Here is a 15495-nt window from a genome sequence, read left to right on the forward strand (position 1 = left end):
ATTAACTCTGCTAATATTTTAAATAATTTAATTTGTTAATGATTTCAGAGTAGTTGTTCTGAAGGATATAGTTAACCTTACTCCTGCCAAGTGATTTATTAATAGAGTAGGAGTCCTTTTAATCTGACTGAAGGATTAAAATAATGTGAAGTTAAAACTACCTAGTTTCCTCTCTCTCTTCTTTTTGTGTTCTTTTATAAGATGAATAAAGGTCATTTGAAGTTAATGGCTTGTACATTTAGAACTAACAACACGAAATGATCTTTCATACAATAGCTAATCTCTATTATAAGGCTGAGCCCCTTTCCTGTTATAGGATGGTATTTTCAGTTGCTTACAATTCTTCTGAACTTTAAGCAGTAAGACTGAACATTTCCATGTCATCTGTCTGCCTCAGGCCAAATTTGGAATTTTTATGCAAAATGTTCAGCTGTTTCCAAGACTGAGACTAGGACAGACTTTTAGTCCCATATTTAAAATTCTTGACACTTGTTTTTGTTGAACAGCTCTGTTGTCTTTAGTATTTAGGGCTGAGGAGTTGAAGACTGCTGATATGGAATAAAGCCTTTTGTGTTAGGCATCTATTCTTGGCCATGAGAATCGGTGCAAATGTGATAAAGTTTTATGTGAATAAATAATGAAAGTTCACAAGTACTCAGAGTACCTCCTTCTTAGCAGCAGAGAGTCCTGGAATATTGGGTCTGTGGAGCATATTCAGGAAAGCCTCTGAGAGTCAGTGGGAAGACAGCCATTTGGTAGAGATGAAGCAAGATAATAGGCAATGGAAAATGCGTATCTGAGAAAGGTATATGAAGTCCCTTGGGTCAAGGCAATTAGCAAGAAGCCATGGTGAGATGGAGCAGGCTAGTTTAGAAGCCCAGAGGGAGACAAAGTGATGTCTAATCATGGTGGTCAAACAGAGGGAAAGGGGCAGAGTGGCTGAACCCAAGGCAGAAGGACGGAAAGACGTATGCCGCCAGTCCACACTTTCCTCAAAAACCTGAGTGGAAACATTGTTCTTTTAGTCTCAGGGTCTTCTGTAAAGAATATACTTGTGTGAAATCTACAGCCATCAATGAATTTCAGCTAGCTCTAGAGGAATAACATAGTAAAAATGTTCGTTTGTTGCTGTGGTTATTTAGTGCACTGTCTTAAGGATTTGTGTGATGTGTCTTTGTATGAAACTGACCAATTTAAGAATGCAATGCTAGAATTTTTTCTAACAACAACAACAAAAAAACATCTAGAATTAGGATGGACAGAGCAAACTGTATTATATAGCCTTTGAAACTTTGCTTTTGTGATCTAGGAGTATTGTTTTCCTGTATATCACTATCATAACATTAAATGCAGGCTGGTGAAATAAGCTAAAGCCAACCTTGAACTGAGAGTTTGGTGTATAAGCAGAAGGTTTTCTGGATATCAGGTGTGTAAAGGAGAATATTGCTTTTTGTAGAACTGCCTTCTCATGTGTTGCGAAATTAGCATGTGTGTAGTGAATAAGGCAGGGGACATAAGAATTAAAAGGAAGTGGTTATGGATAAGTTAGTTGAATCCAGCCATGGAGAGAGGCATGGGTTCCAACTCTCTTTGCTACAGAGTTTTTTCTGTGGTTCAATAGTGATTAAAATATTTCATATTTCATCTTGTTTCCTTTATGTTGAAATTGAGATCCCCAGGACTGATTTGTAGAAATGCTGGGTATTGATACAAAGAACTTAAGTCCATAACTTGAACATATTCAAACTTCAGGATTCTGAGGCTGGGCACCCTGGGACCCTTGTATGCTTTTGGACCTTAAGCTTTCTTCACATCACTTTACAGGTTGCTGTAAGTGAAGTGCAGATAATGTCATTCCTGCTTTCCAGGATGCATTAAGAGGATTGATTAATGACTGTGACGAGAGTTGTAGAAAAGCTCCTGAAGAAACTAATATCCCTACCTGTTCAGTAGGAATTGAATAGCCCAGTTTGCAAAAAGATACAACCACATACGGAACCACCTCTGCTGTGTACAGAATAAAGCAAGGGGCTTGTCAAATGATAATATATGATTACCTGATTAAAGACAACATCATAATGCCTTTGTACAAGAGGGACAAATTAAGCTTGTACAGGCAGACATTTCCTAACTTATGAATGTTTGACTTTGCACTCTTCTAAATACTCTTTACATGCAGCATTTCTTTTACAATTATAATTTATGTTTCAACTAGGGAGGGGGATGGTGAACTCATTAGGAAGAGAGGCTGAAATGTGAAACTGTATTTCAGAAGACTCCAAATTTAGTGATAGCTATTTTTTTGTGTGAAAATAAGTGCTTGGTTGGTGCTGTGTTGGCACCCATAGTTCTATGATTACTGCTCTGAGAATGAAGTGACCGAGGAGAGTCTTCCCTCTACAGTGCCGTACCTGTGGAGGTGAGCCTTCTTGCAACCAAGGAGGAGGCAGTCACTCAGGCAGTAGGAAAGTTTGTCCAATTGCTGCCTATCTCTGTTCTTGGATGAAGGAAAGCTTCCCCTTTAAGGGCTGAAAGCCTTTCACAAATGCTTTATTTACAATGAAAAAAAATGCTACTTGCTAGGGGCACGCACTGGAAAATAAAAACAACCCTGTTCTGTATTTTCTATTCTGTAGGTAAAATACAAAAGAGACTTTGAAGAAAGCAAAGGAAGAGGGTTCAGTATTGTGACCGATACGCCCGAGTTACAAAGGCTGAAAAGGACTCAGGAACAAATCAGTAATGTATGTGACTGCCATCTAAAGTGATTGTAGATGGAGAAATAGTGTGTCTAAGAACAGGTGTGTTTGTTGGTGTTTCTGATGAAGTCTGTGAGAGTGAAGAATCTGATTTTGGTGTGTGATTTGTGTATGTCAGATTTTGAAGTGTGTGCAACTTTATACCATGGACTTGTACAGCACATGGGCAATGTGTGTTCACCTCTCCAGCTTTCATCAAGTATGCTCATAGTATTTTCTGTACTAAAATGATTTCACACTTTTTGCTTTTTAAATGATCTGCTAGGAAATAAGAATAATTTTGTACAATTTATTTACATATAAACTACATAAATTAGCTATATATATATATTTTAAGCAGGGTCCGTCAGCACATAACTTGCAAGGTGGAGTTTTTTAGAATCAAATAAAACTTTGATACTGAGTTTTAAATGAAAATACATACAAGATAATGTTTTGCAAGATGAGGAGGGAATGGAAATAGAAAACCTTAACCATGTGTTTCATTAGCTTAGAACGTGAATGCAGAATGTTTTCAAGAGTGGAATATTTAAAAATGGAACTTCTAATGACTTATGTTTTCGTTGCAAAGTTATTCATTTATATTTTGTTCATTTGTACAACATTTAATTCACTGCATGATGGATTATTGGGTGACACGTACTGCAAATTGTGATATGTATAAATTAGGTAACAACAACTAGTGTGAACTAGAAGTGATGCAGAGTTCCTACCACTGGCTTTTCCTAGCTTCCCTTCCTGGTCACTCTTTTGACGTCCAGAGCTGGTCTTTGAGGTGAAAAATTGGGGTTTCATTTCCTGGAGCCTTGGCTGATGGGGAGAGCAGTTAATTTAGGAGCTGTGCAAATGATCCTGGGGGTAGATAAGATGAGAACTAAAGCTCATACCTAATGTTAATTTTGGGGCTAACTGAAATTTCTGATTTGCGAAAGAGAAAGATGTATCCTTCCAGAGTGCCAAAAAGCATGGTCATTAAGACTTCCATTTGGGGATCTGGGAAACTTCAGTGAGCCCCTGGTTTTAATCAGCTGCATTTTTATTCAGACGAGGAACTTAAATTAGGTCCTCTCATGACCTACATCACTTTTTAGAGCAAGAGTGATTCTTTTGTGTGGGGTAGTTCTGGAACACATCAAGGAGATGAAACGAGCAGTGCTCAGATTCTTAATCCCTAGCATGGACCTGCTCTGTTAGGAAAGGCTGACATACAGCCAGTCTATGACACTAATTTTTGGGTATTGGCAAACCAAGAAATTTAATTTAGACCTCCTAAGCGTAGTACCCTCAACATCAGAATATAGGATAGTATGATACAGCCAATTTGCATTCTCTTTCTCTAATGCAAAACATGTTGTGTTTTCTATTATTGAAATTGGGATTTTTTTTTTAAATCAAATTCAAGAAATTTCGTGAGATGGAAAGCAATTTTCTTCCCAGTTCTATTTTTGAGTGGAATAAGGGGGTTTCTCTTCTAGCAGAAGACCTTGTTGCACAATTTATAATACTGTCTGGCTCCAGAACCAAACATATTCATCTTTCTTTTCAGACTTAGAAATATCTTTTTAAAAGTGAAAAGTATTTCACTTATTTTTTGTTGGTTCTTAGATGTACAGGTCCTGTCTCTTCATTCCTAACTACCCTGTCTTAACAATGCAGATTTGTTCCATCCAATCTTAACAATACAGTGTTGCTTTCTTTTCTTGATGTATGCAGCTGAAACAGATTTTATGTCATGGACTCTATTAGAAATAATTAATCTTGAAAGGTAAAATGGAATTTTAAAATGTGTGTGATAAAGGAAATTGCATTTCATTTACACTTCTCTAAATTAATCTCATTTGATTTTTAGCATTACATCCTAGAAAGCTAATTCTGCATAGGCCACAACTTGAATCTAATTAGTAAACTCCTGTATTATAGAAAAGCATTCCACACAGAGTGGTTTCTATATTTAGCAGATAAACAGTGTACATCATGGAATAAGGATCTAATTAAGGGTTCAAGACATTGAAAGGTAAGCACTTTAATAATCTTAAAAATAATTCTACATTTCATATATAGCAAAAGTGAAGAATACTAATATGTATATTTAATTTTCAGTTTTATTTTGATATCACCTTGAAGTATTAGAAACTTCTCAAAGAGCCTATTTGAAACAAAATTGTAACAGCTTCATTGAAGGGGTAAGTGTGTAGCTATTTTTGATGAAGATAACAAAAAAATAACAATAATAGATAATATTTAGTGGAAGGCTTTGTTAAATATTGTCTTTTGTGTAGATGATAAGTTTTGCAGGATACATGAATAATAGTGTAGTGCTCAGAATTTTTAAACAATTTCTTATGCTGTCAATATAAACCCTGTGAGTAAAAAGCAGGAGGAATGGGAGGAGAGCAGGTTGATAAAGGGGGGAAGGTTGGATTTCAGTTGCTGGTTTGCAATCAGAAAGCAATCCTGCTTCTGAAGACTTAGACCAAATAATGAAATGTATTTTGTGAGTTGGTGGATGTACCAGGAGCAGAATGGAGTTTATTGGAAAAGAATGAAATTTACCCCCACATTTCTTCTTTTTTTTATTTTTTTATTTTTTTATTTTTTAGAGTTAGAAACATAATTCTACAGATGTGTAGAAAGAATCCCAAAGCCTCTCTGGGACATACAGGATCAGCTGCTGCAAGCTACAACTGTTACAGCTTCTTAGCACTGAGTTAGCTTGAAAGGTGTAAGCCAAGCACACTAGCATGCTAGTCTAGATTGATGTAGAGAAGGCTGCATAAAGTAAGCAGGTTTTTTACTGACAAGCTTTCAGGATTTCTAGCATCCTTTGCATGGCTGAGCAGACATTTTAAAATTTGAATAATTTTCACACGTATTAGTTCCTAAAATGTATTATAAGTTACTATTTTTTCAATTATTTCGAATATAAGTTTTTCATCAGATAATGTCACTGCATTTCACTGATTCATGGCATTGAATATGTAGTTAATAGACATGAAATGTATACTGTTCGTGCAGAGAAATGTGTTCATTTTGTTAAAGACCTTGCAAGTGTTTTTTTGACCACTTTGAACTTTGAGGTAGGATTTTCATTATGAAAGCAAGTATTCTCAAAATTAAAAACAAAACCTAAAATATTTTTATAGGCAATCTTACCAATAAGCTAACTGTAAACTTTTACAAAGAAAAAGGTAAGGTGGCAAAAGAAACAGAATAATTAAAGAAGATGGCAAAAGTCTATTTATTGATCTCTCATGACACGTCTAAATGAAGAAGTAGGAACTTGATAATCTTTCCTTCAGGGAAATGGAACACTTACAACAGTTTGTAACAATGAGCTGCAACTTAATACCATTACACTTTTATGTCTAGATGTATGTTTTGACACACATTTTATTTTATGTGAAATAAGTTGCTCTTTCTTAAATCTGTTCCTGGTAAATCTCTACAAGGTATAAAGCAAAACAGGTTTCCATACAAATTGATGGAGTGTGAAGCTTTCATTAAGATAAAGGCTGATGCTTGAATAGTAGAGTCTGCTTGCTAGGTTGTATGGCTGGAAGGATACATGGAAACTATCATAGGGGTTGCCCTCAATTACATTGAGACCCTCTGTAAGCATTTCTCACTTTCACTTTCTTGCTAATATGAACTTAAATCATGTGGAAGCAAGAAGAATCACACATCTGTGTCCTTCTTCCATATGAGAGCTAGCAAAATGTGGGCAGTTCTTTTATATGTACAAGACTCATTTTCCAGGAGGTTTGAATTGTATGTGAAATGGAAACTGTACCTCAGGATAAAAAAAGAAAATAATAAAATAGATTAGATTTGGTTTAAAAAGCACATTTCCAAGGTACCCTACTTTGGTTAAGACCTTAAGTTAAAAAGGAGGGTCCCTTACTCAGGAGAGAAAGTCATTGAATCACCTTGGTGAATGGTGGTGTATGTACAGCTCCCCATGTAGAGGGAGCTGAACTCTTCACTGAAGGAGAGTGCATGAAAGTAAAACTGCAGAAAGAGAGCATGAAGTAAAACTGATTTTGTAAAAGCTGAAAATACAGCCAACAAGTTTTATTTAAACACCCTAATTCCAGGAAGTAAATTCATAGAGCCTTTTGCTTATTTGTATGAAAACAAGGTTTTTAGAAAATAATCCAATTGTTATGCACTTTTCCTATATATATTTTTAATGATATGTAATAGAACTTTCTTACAAATGAAAATTTTGTATCATTTTTAAAAGCAGCATATGGATTTGAATGAGAAACTGAACATGTAGCTTTTTAGCCTCTCTTTGATTTTATGAAAAATGAAAAATGTTGCCTTTTTTTTTTTTTTTAAGTGTTGAGGATAATATTCTGACATTCTACCTTCAGTTACATTCATGCAGCCTCAAGGGAGGTGATGGAGGACAGGATTTCCCCCATAATTTGAATCAACTAAACAAGCATTTTCTGGAAAAAGACACAAGAGATGGGTACTGCCTCAGATGTGATACGAATATGTCTTAATATATCAACTAATGGGGAAGAAAAGATCATATTATCACTGTAGTTGTGCACATCTGCACATCTGAAATTAGAAACTGGCCCTAACTGACATTGAGCCATAGCTCCACATTTGGAAGTTACTGGCACAGGTGTTCAACCTGTTTACTTGCTCAAACATAAGATGGTCTCTCAAATTGCCAAAACAGATTGTAGAGAAAATTGGCAGGAGGAGATGTTAACAACAAGGCCTGAAGTTCCATTTGTAGGATTCACAGTGTACAGCCTGCAGATATTCGTCTCTAAGGGCTTTTTTCCTTCCATTGAGTTCAAGTGAAGGAGAAGAACAGCATGAAAGGGAACGAGAAAAACTGACAGCAACATGAATGTCTACATTTCACAAAACCAGCCATGGCACATCAATGAAGAGACTGGGTAAGCATGTTAAATTGCATACAAAAAGAGCTTATTTTATTCTAGGCAATGCTGGTATATTCACTGCTTCTGAAGTGATTTACACTTTAATCTGACTGTCTTTATATTACCAAGCATGATTTTTTTTTTTCATTTGGAAAATATGCGTTTAATGATATATGACAACTGTATCTGCTAACATAAAAAGAATAGCACTTGCTGACTGGTTTATGAACTGCTGCATGCACGTAGCAGAAGTGTAAGGCTCAGTGTGCCATGATACTGATTGCCTTCTGCTCCCGTTGTCTCCTCTGACAGTTTAATGCAGCTCCAGGAGCTATTCATTATTGGGTGTGCTCTAGGCTTAATTCCACACAACTGCATTTCGAATGTGTAACTCATGGAATTAAGCAAATTACACTTGATTTCAACAGCATTTTTTTTTATGTTTGGAAGATAGGAAGTTGAATATGTCATTCCCATTGCTAATGTAAGTGTATCTCTGTAAGAAGATTCCTTCTGTACTCTGATGCAGTGAGCATACACGTATAGAGTCATTTCCAAACTTGTCCCAGTTCTGGATTCCTCTTTTAGTCTTGCTTTGTATAGATACATACAAATACAGATTCTGAGAAGCCCTATGTCATTTGGCTTTCTGGTATTTTTGTGTTGAAGTATTTTGAGTTTTTATTCTGAGTAAGCAGAAATATTTTTGTCTTTAAATGCAGAGTCCTAATAAATGCTTTTGAAATGACTTAGCAAAAGAATCCCATCAATTTTCGATGACTGAGTATTTTCTGCAGATTCTTATATAGCTTTTGCATACTGTACAGCTTTGAGAAATTTGTACAATGACTGAACACATGCTTAAGAAATGATGAGTCTAAGGAAATGTAAGTAGTATTTTAGACAGAAATTGTGCTAAGCGAGCAGCTGGAGACCTTTGAGAATGAGTTTCAAACCTCAGTGTATGTTCAACTTAAAAAAGAAAAATCCTTCATTAATGGTCATTATTAAAATATTACACAGAAGTTAGGAAAATACAATGTTAAATTAGTACCCGTGTATGTGAATTCTTTACCTACATTGTCAGTAAAATGTATTAAATTATATAATGGCATGCTGCTTTCTTCACTTCTTCCTACTTTGATCCCTATGTAGAATAATAGTCACCGTGCATTCAGCTTTGTAATATATTCTTTCATTTATTATATTTTTACTGTGTAGTATGATATTATGCACACCATAAAATGTTGCTGTAAAAACAACCAGTAACTTTCTTCTGGACTTTTCCTCAGAGCTTTTTTCTCACTTCTTTACTGTCTTAAATTTAATTATTTTTAGTGCAGTCTAAGAAAGGGGAAGGTGTTGGAATCCCAATTTATGCAGTCCTTATTTACACAAAAAACTAAACCACAGAAATAGAAATATTCATGCCTATCCACTAAATGGCACCAGGAGTAAACCTTTATCTTCTGTGTCAGCTGTCCATTAGAGGTAGGGGGAGGCACAGTGTTTGCTAGCAAATTTTACAGCCATTTGCTGGAGAGGAGCGTTTCACTGAGAATGCAGAGCACTGTGCTCCTTTTGCATCAGGGGCGACACTGGCTTTTACTGTCCCCATAACCTTCTCAGGTTCTCACTGTTGGTCTCTCAGTTTTCTCAATTCCTGTGATATACATGACAATAACTCCCAACACATTGGAAGAAACGGTATTTTTTGGACTCTGAGATGCCATTTTGGACTGCCAGCTGCTCATTGCAATCATTGTGTAAGGATCTGTTGGTACAGTTGGAATTGAATAACATGGATGACTTTAACTACTGGAGATACTCTACTGAGCAGGTGGACTTTCATTTTGCTGCAGTGTATAACTCGGTCACATTAGGTCGTATTCTATGGGTGCAGATGGAAAGATGCATAACTCTTCAACAGAATGAACTGAAAGATTTTACCATTGAGAAGCTGGAAAACAAAACCCTGCCCAGGAGAGGCAACTGCATTTGGAAAAACTTCTAGCATTAACACGTAGGGATTTATAATGGACATCAGTGAGTAGTTTGAGGTATTATATCCCATACTGCCTCTGATAGCATTAGATGTGCAAATTCAGAAGGGTGCATGGGTCAGTCCATTGAAATACTAAACCCAAATGTATAGTGAAGTTCACATACAAATATGTGAAAGAAACTCTACATCAGCAGGTTTCTAAAATGGAACTGTTGTCTGTCAGAGCTGAGTCTGTTTGGACTTGAATAGCTTGTGACCTTGGGACAATTTCTGCTGTGGAAGGCTCCCTTTCAGCAGCCCCACAGCGAGCAATGATAAGTGACCTCAAAAGAATCCTCACAAATGTGAGACTGAAACTGTCCTCAGAGATGTAAGGGGAAATATCTTAGGTTAAGTGGATCTCTGGTAGTCAGAGGAAGCAGATGTGACATGTATGTAGCTGCCTTTTAAATTCCATTTGGCTTTATTCTGTAGGCTCAGTTAGAAAACAAACCGCTTTGCTCTCTTTTTAATCAAATATGTTATGGGCAGCAACGCTTTATTATGCATTTTTTTTTCTAGGATTTCACAAGTCTTATTAATAAGTTTATAGAAGAAATGACTATAAATATTATTTTCCTCTGTATTACTGCTTTCATATGAAATTAGGTGATTACAAATGCTGTAGTGCTTTTATGAATTTAAAATACATCTCAAAGTTTCAAAAAGTTTTCCGTGAAGTTCCACAGGGAATAGTATAGTCTTTCTGATTCTAATTTAAATAAATAAATTTGACAGAATGACTGTAACCTTGCTCACTATATTGACAATATAAAATGAGTTGTGTGGTGGAAGTAAAACAAGTCATCTAGAAAGATCCCTAAAGGCATGGATTTACTGTATTGTTTAAGTGGGTCAACTCATGCATGAGAAATGAATGCTAATTGTAAACTGGTTGCAAAACTGTTGACTTCAAGTGGAATTGAATCAAATGATAACCTAAATATTTTGATAGAGATGTCCTGACAAGTTTTTCTTTAGAAAACAGCAACAAAGGTAAGCATCATGGAGAGATAATTAAAACGTGTTTGTGTTACATTAAAACAGTGTCATTCAACTTCAAAATCAAAGGCATTGTACTCATTTATGTCTCTGACACTAGTAAATTTTACATTGATCCTGTTAAGCCTGTGTTTGGTTAAATGTGTGTTTGGATTGGTGGGATGCTTTACATGAGATACACTTTAATTTAGTAGAGAATGGTCTATTTCTCAATGATCAAAACATTCAGTCCAGCCTAGAAAAACACCTCTTGGGCTTTTTCTCATTGAAATAATAATAAAAAAGAAGTATCTATTTAGAAGATAGAAAAAAAAAAGTTAAAATTTATTTCTTCCTTGTTTCATTTTCTATTTGTGATACAATGCTCAGATTAAATTGCAAAGCAGGACTTATATGAAAGACAAAAGTAGTTTATATAATCTTCAAATATATAGCATAGTGTTTCATGGACTTCATTTTAATCCATGGTAATTACAATATCTTGTCAACAAATGCATGTGCTATGGATGGAGAAGTAAAATCTTCAGTCAATATGTACTTATTAAAAACTCTGAACATCCTAATTGGAGGCTAAAACAGCTATGTAAACCTAAGCATAAAGTTGTCGGTTATACTATTTTCACATTTTGCTGCAGTATTGACTGTAGTGCATGTGCTGCTTTGTGCTGTTGTTTATGGCATGAAAAAATATAAGCTGTAATGAAGACAACTATAAAAAGTGTTCTGTGGCAACTATTGTAAGCATCAATCTATCTGTCATCTGACTGAAGGATTTGAGTCTCTCATTAAACACTACTGACTTCAAGACTTAGTCAACTTGGAAGGTTTCTGATATTTAGATATATGGCTTTTTCTTTTATGGTGCTAAGCAACTAAATAAAGATGATGCCTCCCTACCCCCAATTTTTTCATATGTCATTTGAATATATTCAAGTAATATCAAAATCACTCATTATTTTTAATGAGAATATATTTTTGAAGCCAGTGTTTTTTACATATAGTAAAAAGAAAATGAAAATAAAATCTCTTTTTATAGTAACTCAGTTTAGGAGCTAATTAAAATGAAGCTTTTAAAATGAAAAAAGAAATTAATTAACCAAGAAGATGAACACTGGGATTTAGCAACTGCAGAGATCCTTGAGTAATTAAGTACTTGTAAGGAAAAGATAATTTCTTATTTCTTTTTTTTCCTATATTGTCCATTACCTGCTTATCATTTCAGCTTTTAATTCTGTCTTATCTGATGCTTTTGTATTGTGCATCAGTTGCTAGGGCAGCATCTCAGGCAGTAAACCTCCTGCTGAAGAACAAGATGCTCTGCTTCTTCTAAAGCTAATACCATCTTTAATCTTGATCCTTGGAGATTTGAATGTCTCACCCCTGTAATGCTCATAGACTTCATTGACCTTGACAGCAGGGGTATCTGGTCCTCTGTGCCACTCAGTTATTTTTTCTGCATGTTAACACGTTATGTCTGTGATTTCCTTAGCTTGTCAGTAGTTACATTAGCTGTGACAAAGCCAGCGCTGTACAAAGTGCAATGATTAAACTTCTTAACCATTCTAATACAAGACAGGAAGTAGCAAAATTTACATGTGACACTTCTGCATATGTCTACAGAGATCTTAGAGGATAAGCGTTTACTTTTCCAAAAAGCAGATTAGGGTGACACAAGTATTGCTTTCTAACCCTTTCTGTTATATTCAAATAATGGCTTAGTTACAGAAATGTTTGTGTACTTTTTATTTGAAAGTTCTTTCTCTGGCTTGCACCAACGTACTTCCACTGTTAGCAACCACAATATTTTAATGAAAATCTGTAAGTACTTTTTTTCAAAGCAGCCTTGAATTACTTTCTTTTTCTCCCGTCTTTCCTCATTTGGTAACTTAGTTACCCTGTTCAGACCTCCAGAAAGACGAGGTAAAAGGGGCAGATATTGAAAAATACCTGCAAATGGATGCAGTCTGAACCTCACTCCTGGTAGTGACTAAATACTGGACTTTAGGAAAGACCAGTATGAAGAAGATAACATTTGAGAGGTGATTATTTTGAACTTCAAAGGTGGTTGTCTTCAGCCTTTCTGAGCCTCACTCCTGCTGCCCCTGCTTTCTGTCTGCTAACCCTGTTCTTCACTAGGGAATGATGGTATAAATGGAAACGATAACCTGTTTGGACAGTCCAGTCTTTTTCCAGCCCAGAGAAGGAGAAATGTTCTCCAGAATCATAAAATGGTTTGGGTTGGAAGGGACCTTAAAGATCATCTAATTCCAATCCCCTTGCCTTGGGCAGGGACAACTTCCATTAGACCAGGTTGCTCAAAGGTTGTGGCCTACATTGCTGGGGTTAACTGATTTTTATAGAGTTTGGCATAACAGGGTACCTGTTACCAGTTCCAGAATACTGGCTGGGTAAGTGGCTGTGAAGGATAATATGTCTGGTGAGAGTTTTGGTGCAGCATATTTGATATTTGGGAGAAAGGGGGGATTGGCTTATGGGGAAATTGAAGAGTCTGCATCAGGTCAAGGTCTGGCTGTCTTCAGGGCTGTGCCTTAGTGTACCAATACTGAAAAGGAATCCTGCTCCTTTCTCTTTTCAGCCTGTGGGAGAAAGTCTCTCTATTTTCAGCCTCTCTGTTACAGACTAGAAAGCCTTACAGAGCCTTCAATGGAAAGTTTAGAAGAGATGGCTAAGATGCAAAGGTAGTTGGATATGACAGATTTGCCTTACCTATGTAGGTCTTACTGGTATTATTTTTTGTACAAAAACAACTAATGTTTTAAGGTATTTGGTAATTAGCCAAGCCATAGTAAGATCTGAGGGGAGGTGAAGGGGGTATTTAAAAGTATCAAAAGCCTTCTAAAGCAGAGAATAACCACTGGTGTTCTTGCATGGCCATGGCAATTAGCTGACCAGGTATTAGTCAAGAGTAAGACAGTTTTGACCACTAACATTTTAGCTTTGACTGCGGGTGTGGTTTTTAAGTGAATCTCCTAATTATTCCACCCACCACACTGTCCTTGGCATTGCAGGATTGTGTTGGAGCATAAAAAGTGTATTAATTTCAGGTGAAACTAAACTGACTGATGTGCTCCAGCTACTAAAGTGTATCCAGTCCACTGGCCCAAACTAGAACTAGCTCATAGCTACTCTTCCCTGCCATACAACATGGACTTTATGTACTCAGTACCAACTGTTTCGTTCTACAGATCTACTCCTGTTGTGCTGCAGTACTTGCTAATGGAAACATTGCTTATGTTATCCTAGTTAGGAGCAAGTTGTCACTTCAAAGTTGCATTCCTGTGGGATTGGAGAGTTATACTAACTACAACAGCAGGTTTTAAGATTCAGAAAGTGGAAAGGTGGAAGGAGTGGATGCTGAAAATCAGATTGTTGCATGACCTCTCTTTGCCCTGTCAAGGGGTCACCGAGACTTGTCTGGACTGTGCAGTAAACTTGTAATTTATGTTTGTGGAGGATGTCAGGAGGAAGATTCATGTCTGGATGTGCAGGTGCTCCATTATGATTTAGAAAGACGCGGATTGATTAGGTGGTTATTGCCACATGCAAAATTAACCTGGTCAGAGACCCCTGACAGGAAGCTTGGTGCGTAATCAGTGAGACAGGCTGCAGCTGATAGAGCCTCACAATGTTACTGGTAGGTGACTAAGATAACTTGACTAGGATAACTTTGGGAGTAAATGTGTTGTTGATCACACAATCACATCTAATATGCCAGGCCTGAACTTTTAGGGATGACATGCTTCATGTATCAGATGTAGGAACTGACTTTTGCCATGATTTTGGGGTTTGGATCAGCAGAATATAGGCACACTTTGTGTACATGTATGTGGGTGTGATGCAGGTATCTGGAACTGCAGCTATTCTGGTTGTTTTTGCTTTGGGAGCAGCATATAAATATGTGCCAGATGTATAAATGAGACGTGGGAGCAAGGTATATCCCACAGGTATAAACGAGACTTAGGATTTAGTTGGTAGGCTTGTTTCTGTAGGAGAAAGTATTTCTATGGTCCAGAATGACTTGAGGAACTTGGACAATCTGAGGAAATCTGCTCCATGTTAGTAATTTGTTTATATTTTGTAATATGACCTTTTCTGCACTGCCTCCAAATAAAGTGGGAGGGTTGGGACCTGAAACACACAGTCCTCCTCTGTTAAAGTAATAAAGCTGGCTGTTAAAATGTATCCTGTGGATCTGGCATTCATTCACTTTCATATCCTGTTCAGTGTTTGGTTTATTTTCTGAAAAGTGTACTGTACAGAAACTGGTTCATTTACTCAGTTCTATTTCTTATCAGTTTTCAAGGACTGGCCCAATAGAAGAGAGGGGTTTCAGGAAGAATTTCCTGTTTAATGAGCACTTTGACTCACTTCAGTTAGGAACATTGCACTGGAAGGGTCACTGAGTCAGGTCCTCAGCTGTCATCAGAATTGCCTCACAGAAATTGTCATACATGTTTTGAGCCTGATTTTGAAACCAGTGAGATTTTTGGCTTTGTGTGTCTAATCATGTGTTACCTTAGATGTTATTTGTTTGTTAGACAACTTCCCTTAGACATGATGTAATGCATGGGTCAACCTATGCTGGTTTGTGCTAAGACAGTGCAGTACATCCAGATTTGAGATGTCTGCTCTTTATTCCTAACCTTGCTGATGGTATTTCTTGTTACCTGTGGCAAGCTACATCACTTCCATTTCCCTTTCTACATGATGGGGATAATGATACTGAGGGCCTTTGGAAAACTGTTTAAAGTTCTATTGAAGG

The 15495-nt window shown here is 36.6% G+C and overlaps 1 protein-coding gene across 2 annotated transcripts in view; it reads left to right on the forward strand.

Annotated features, from left to right (window-relative positions):
- NEBL (nebulette) overlaps nt 1–15495 on the forward strand; it is a 257642-nt gene that overhangs the window by 115469 nt on the left and 126678 nt on the right. For both annotated transcript variants that reach the window (XM_035545546.1, XM_050709174.1), the window contains exon 4: nt 2637–2744. In XM_035545546.1, coding sequence (XP_035401439.1) covers nt 2637–2744 — 108 coding nt within the window. The remainder of the gene's footprint in view (nt 1–2636; nt 2745–15495) is intronic.

Source organism: Cygnus atratus, chromosome 2 (assembly GCF_013377495.2).
Source record: "Cygnus atratus isolate AKBS03 ecotype Queensland, Australia chromosome 2, CAtr_DNAZoo_HiC_assembly, whole genome shotgun sequence".
NCBI lineage: Eukaryota > Metazoa > Chordata > Aves > Anseriformes > Anatidae > Cygnus > Cygnus atratus.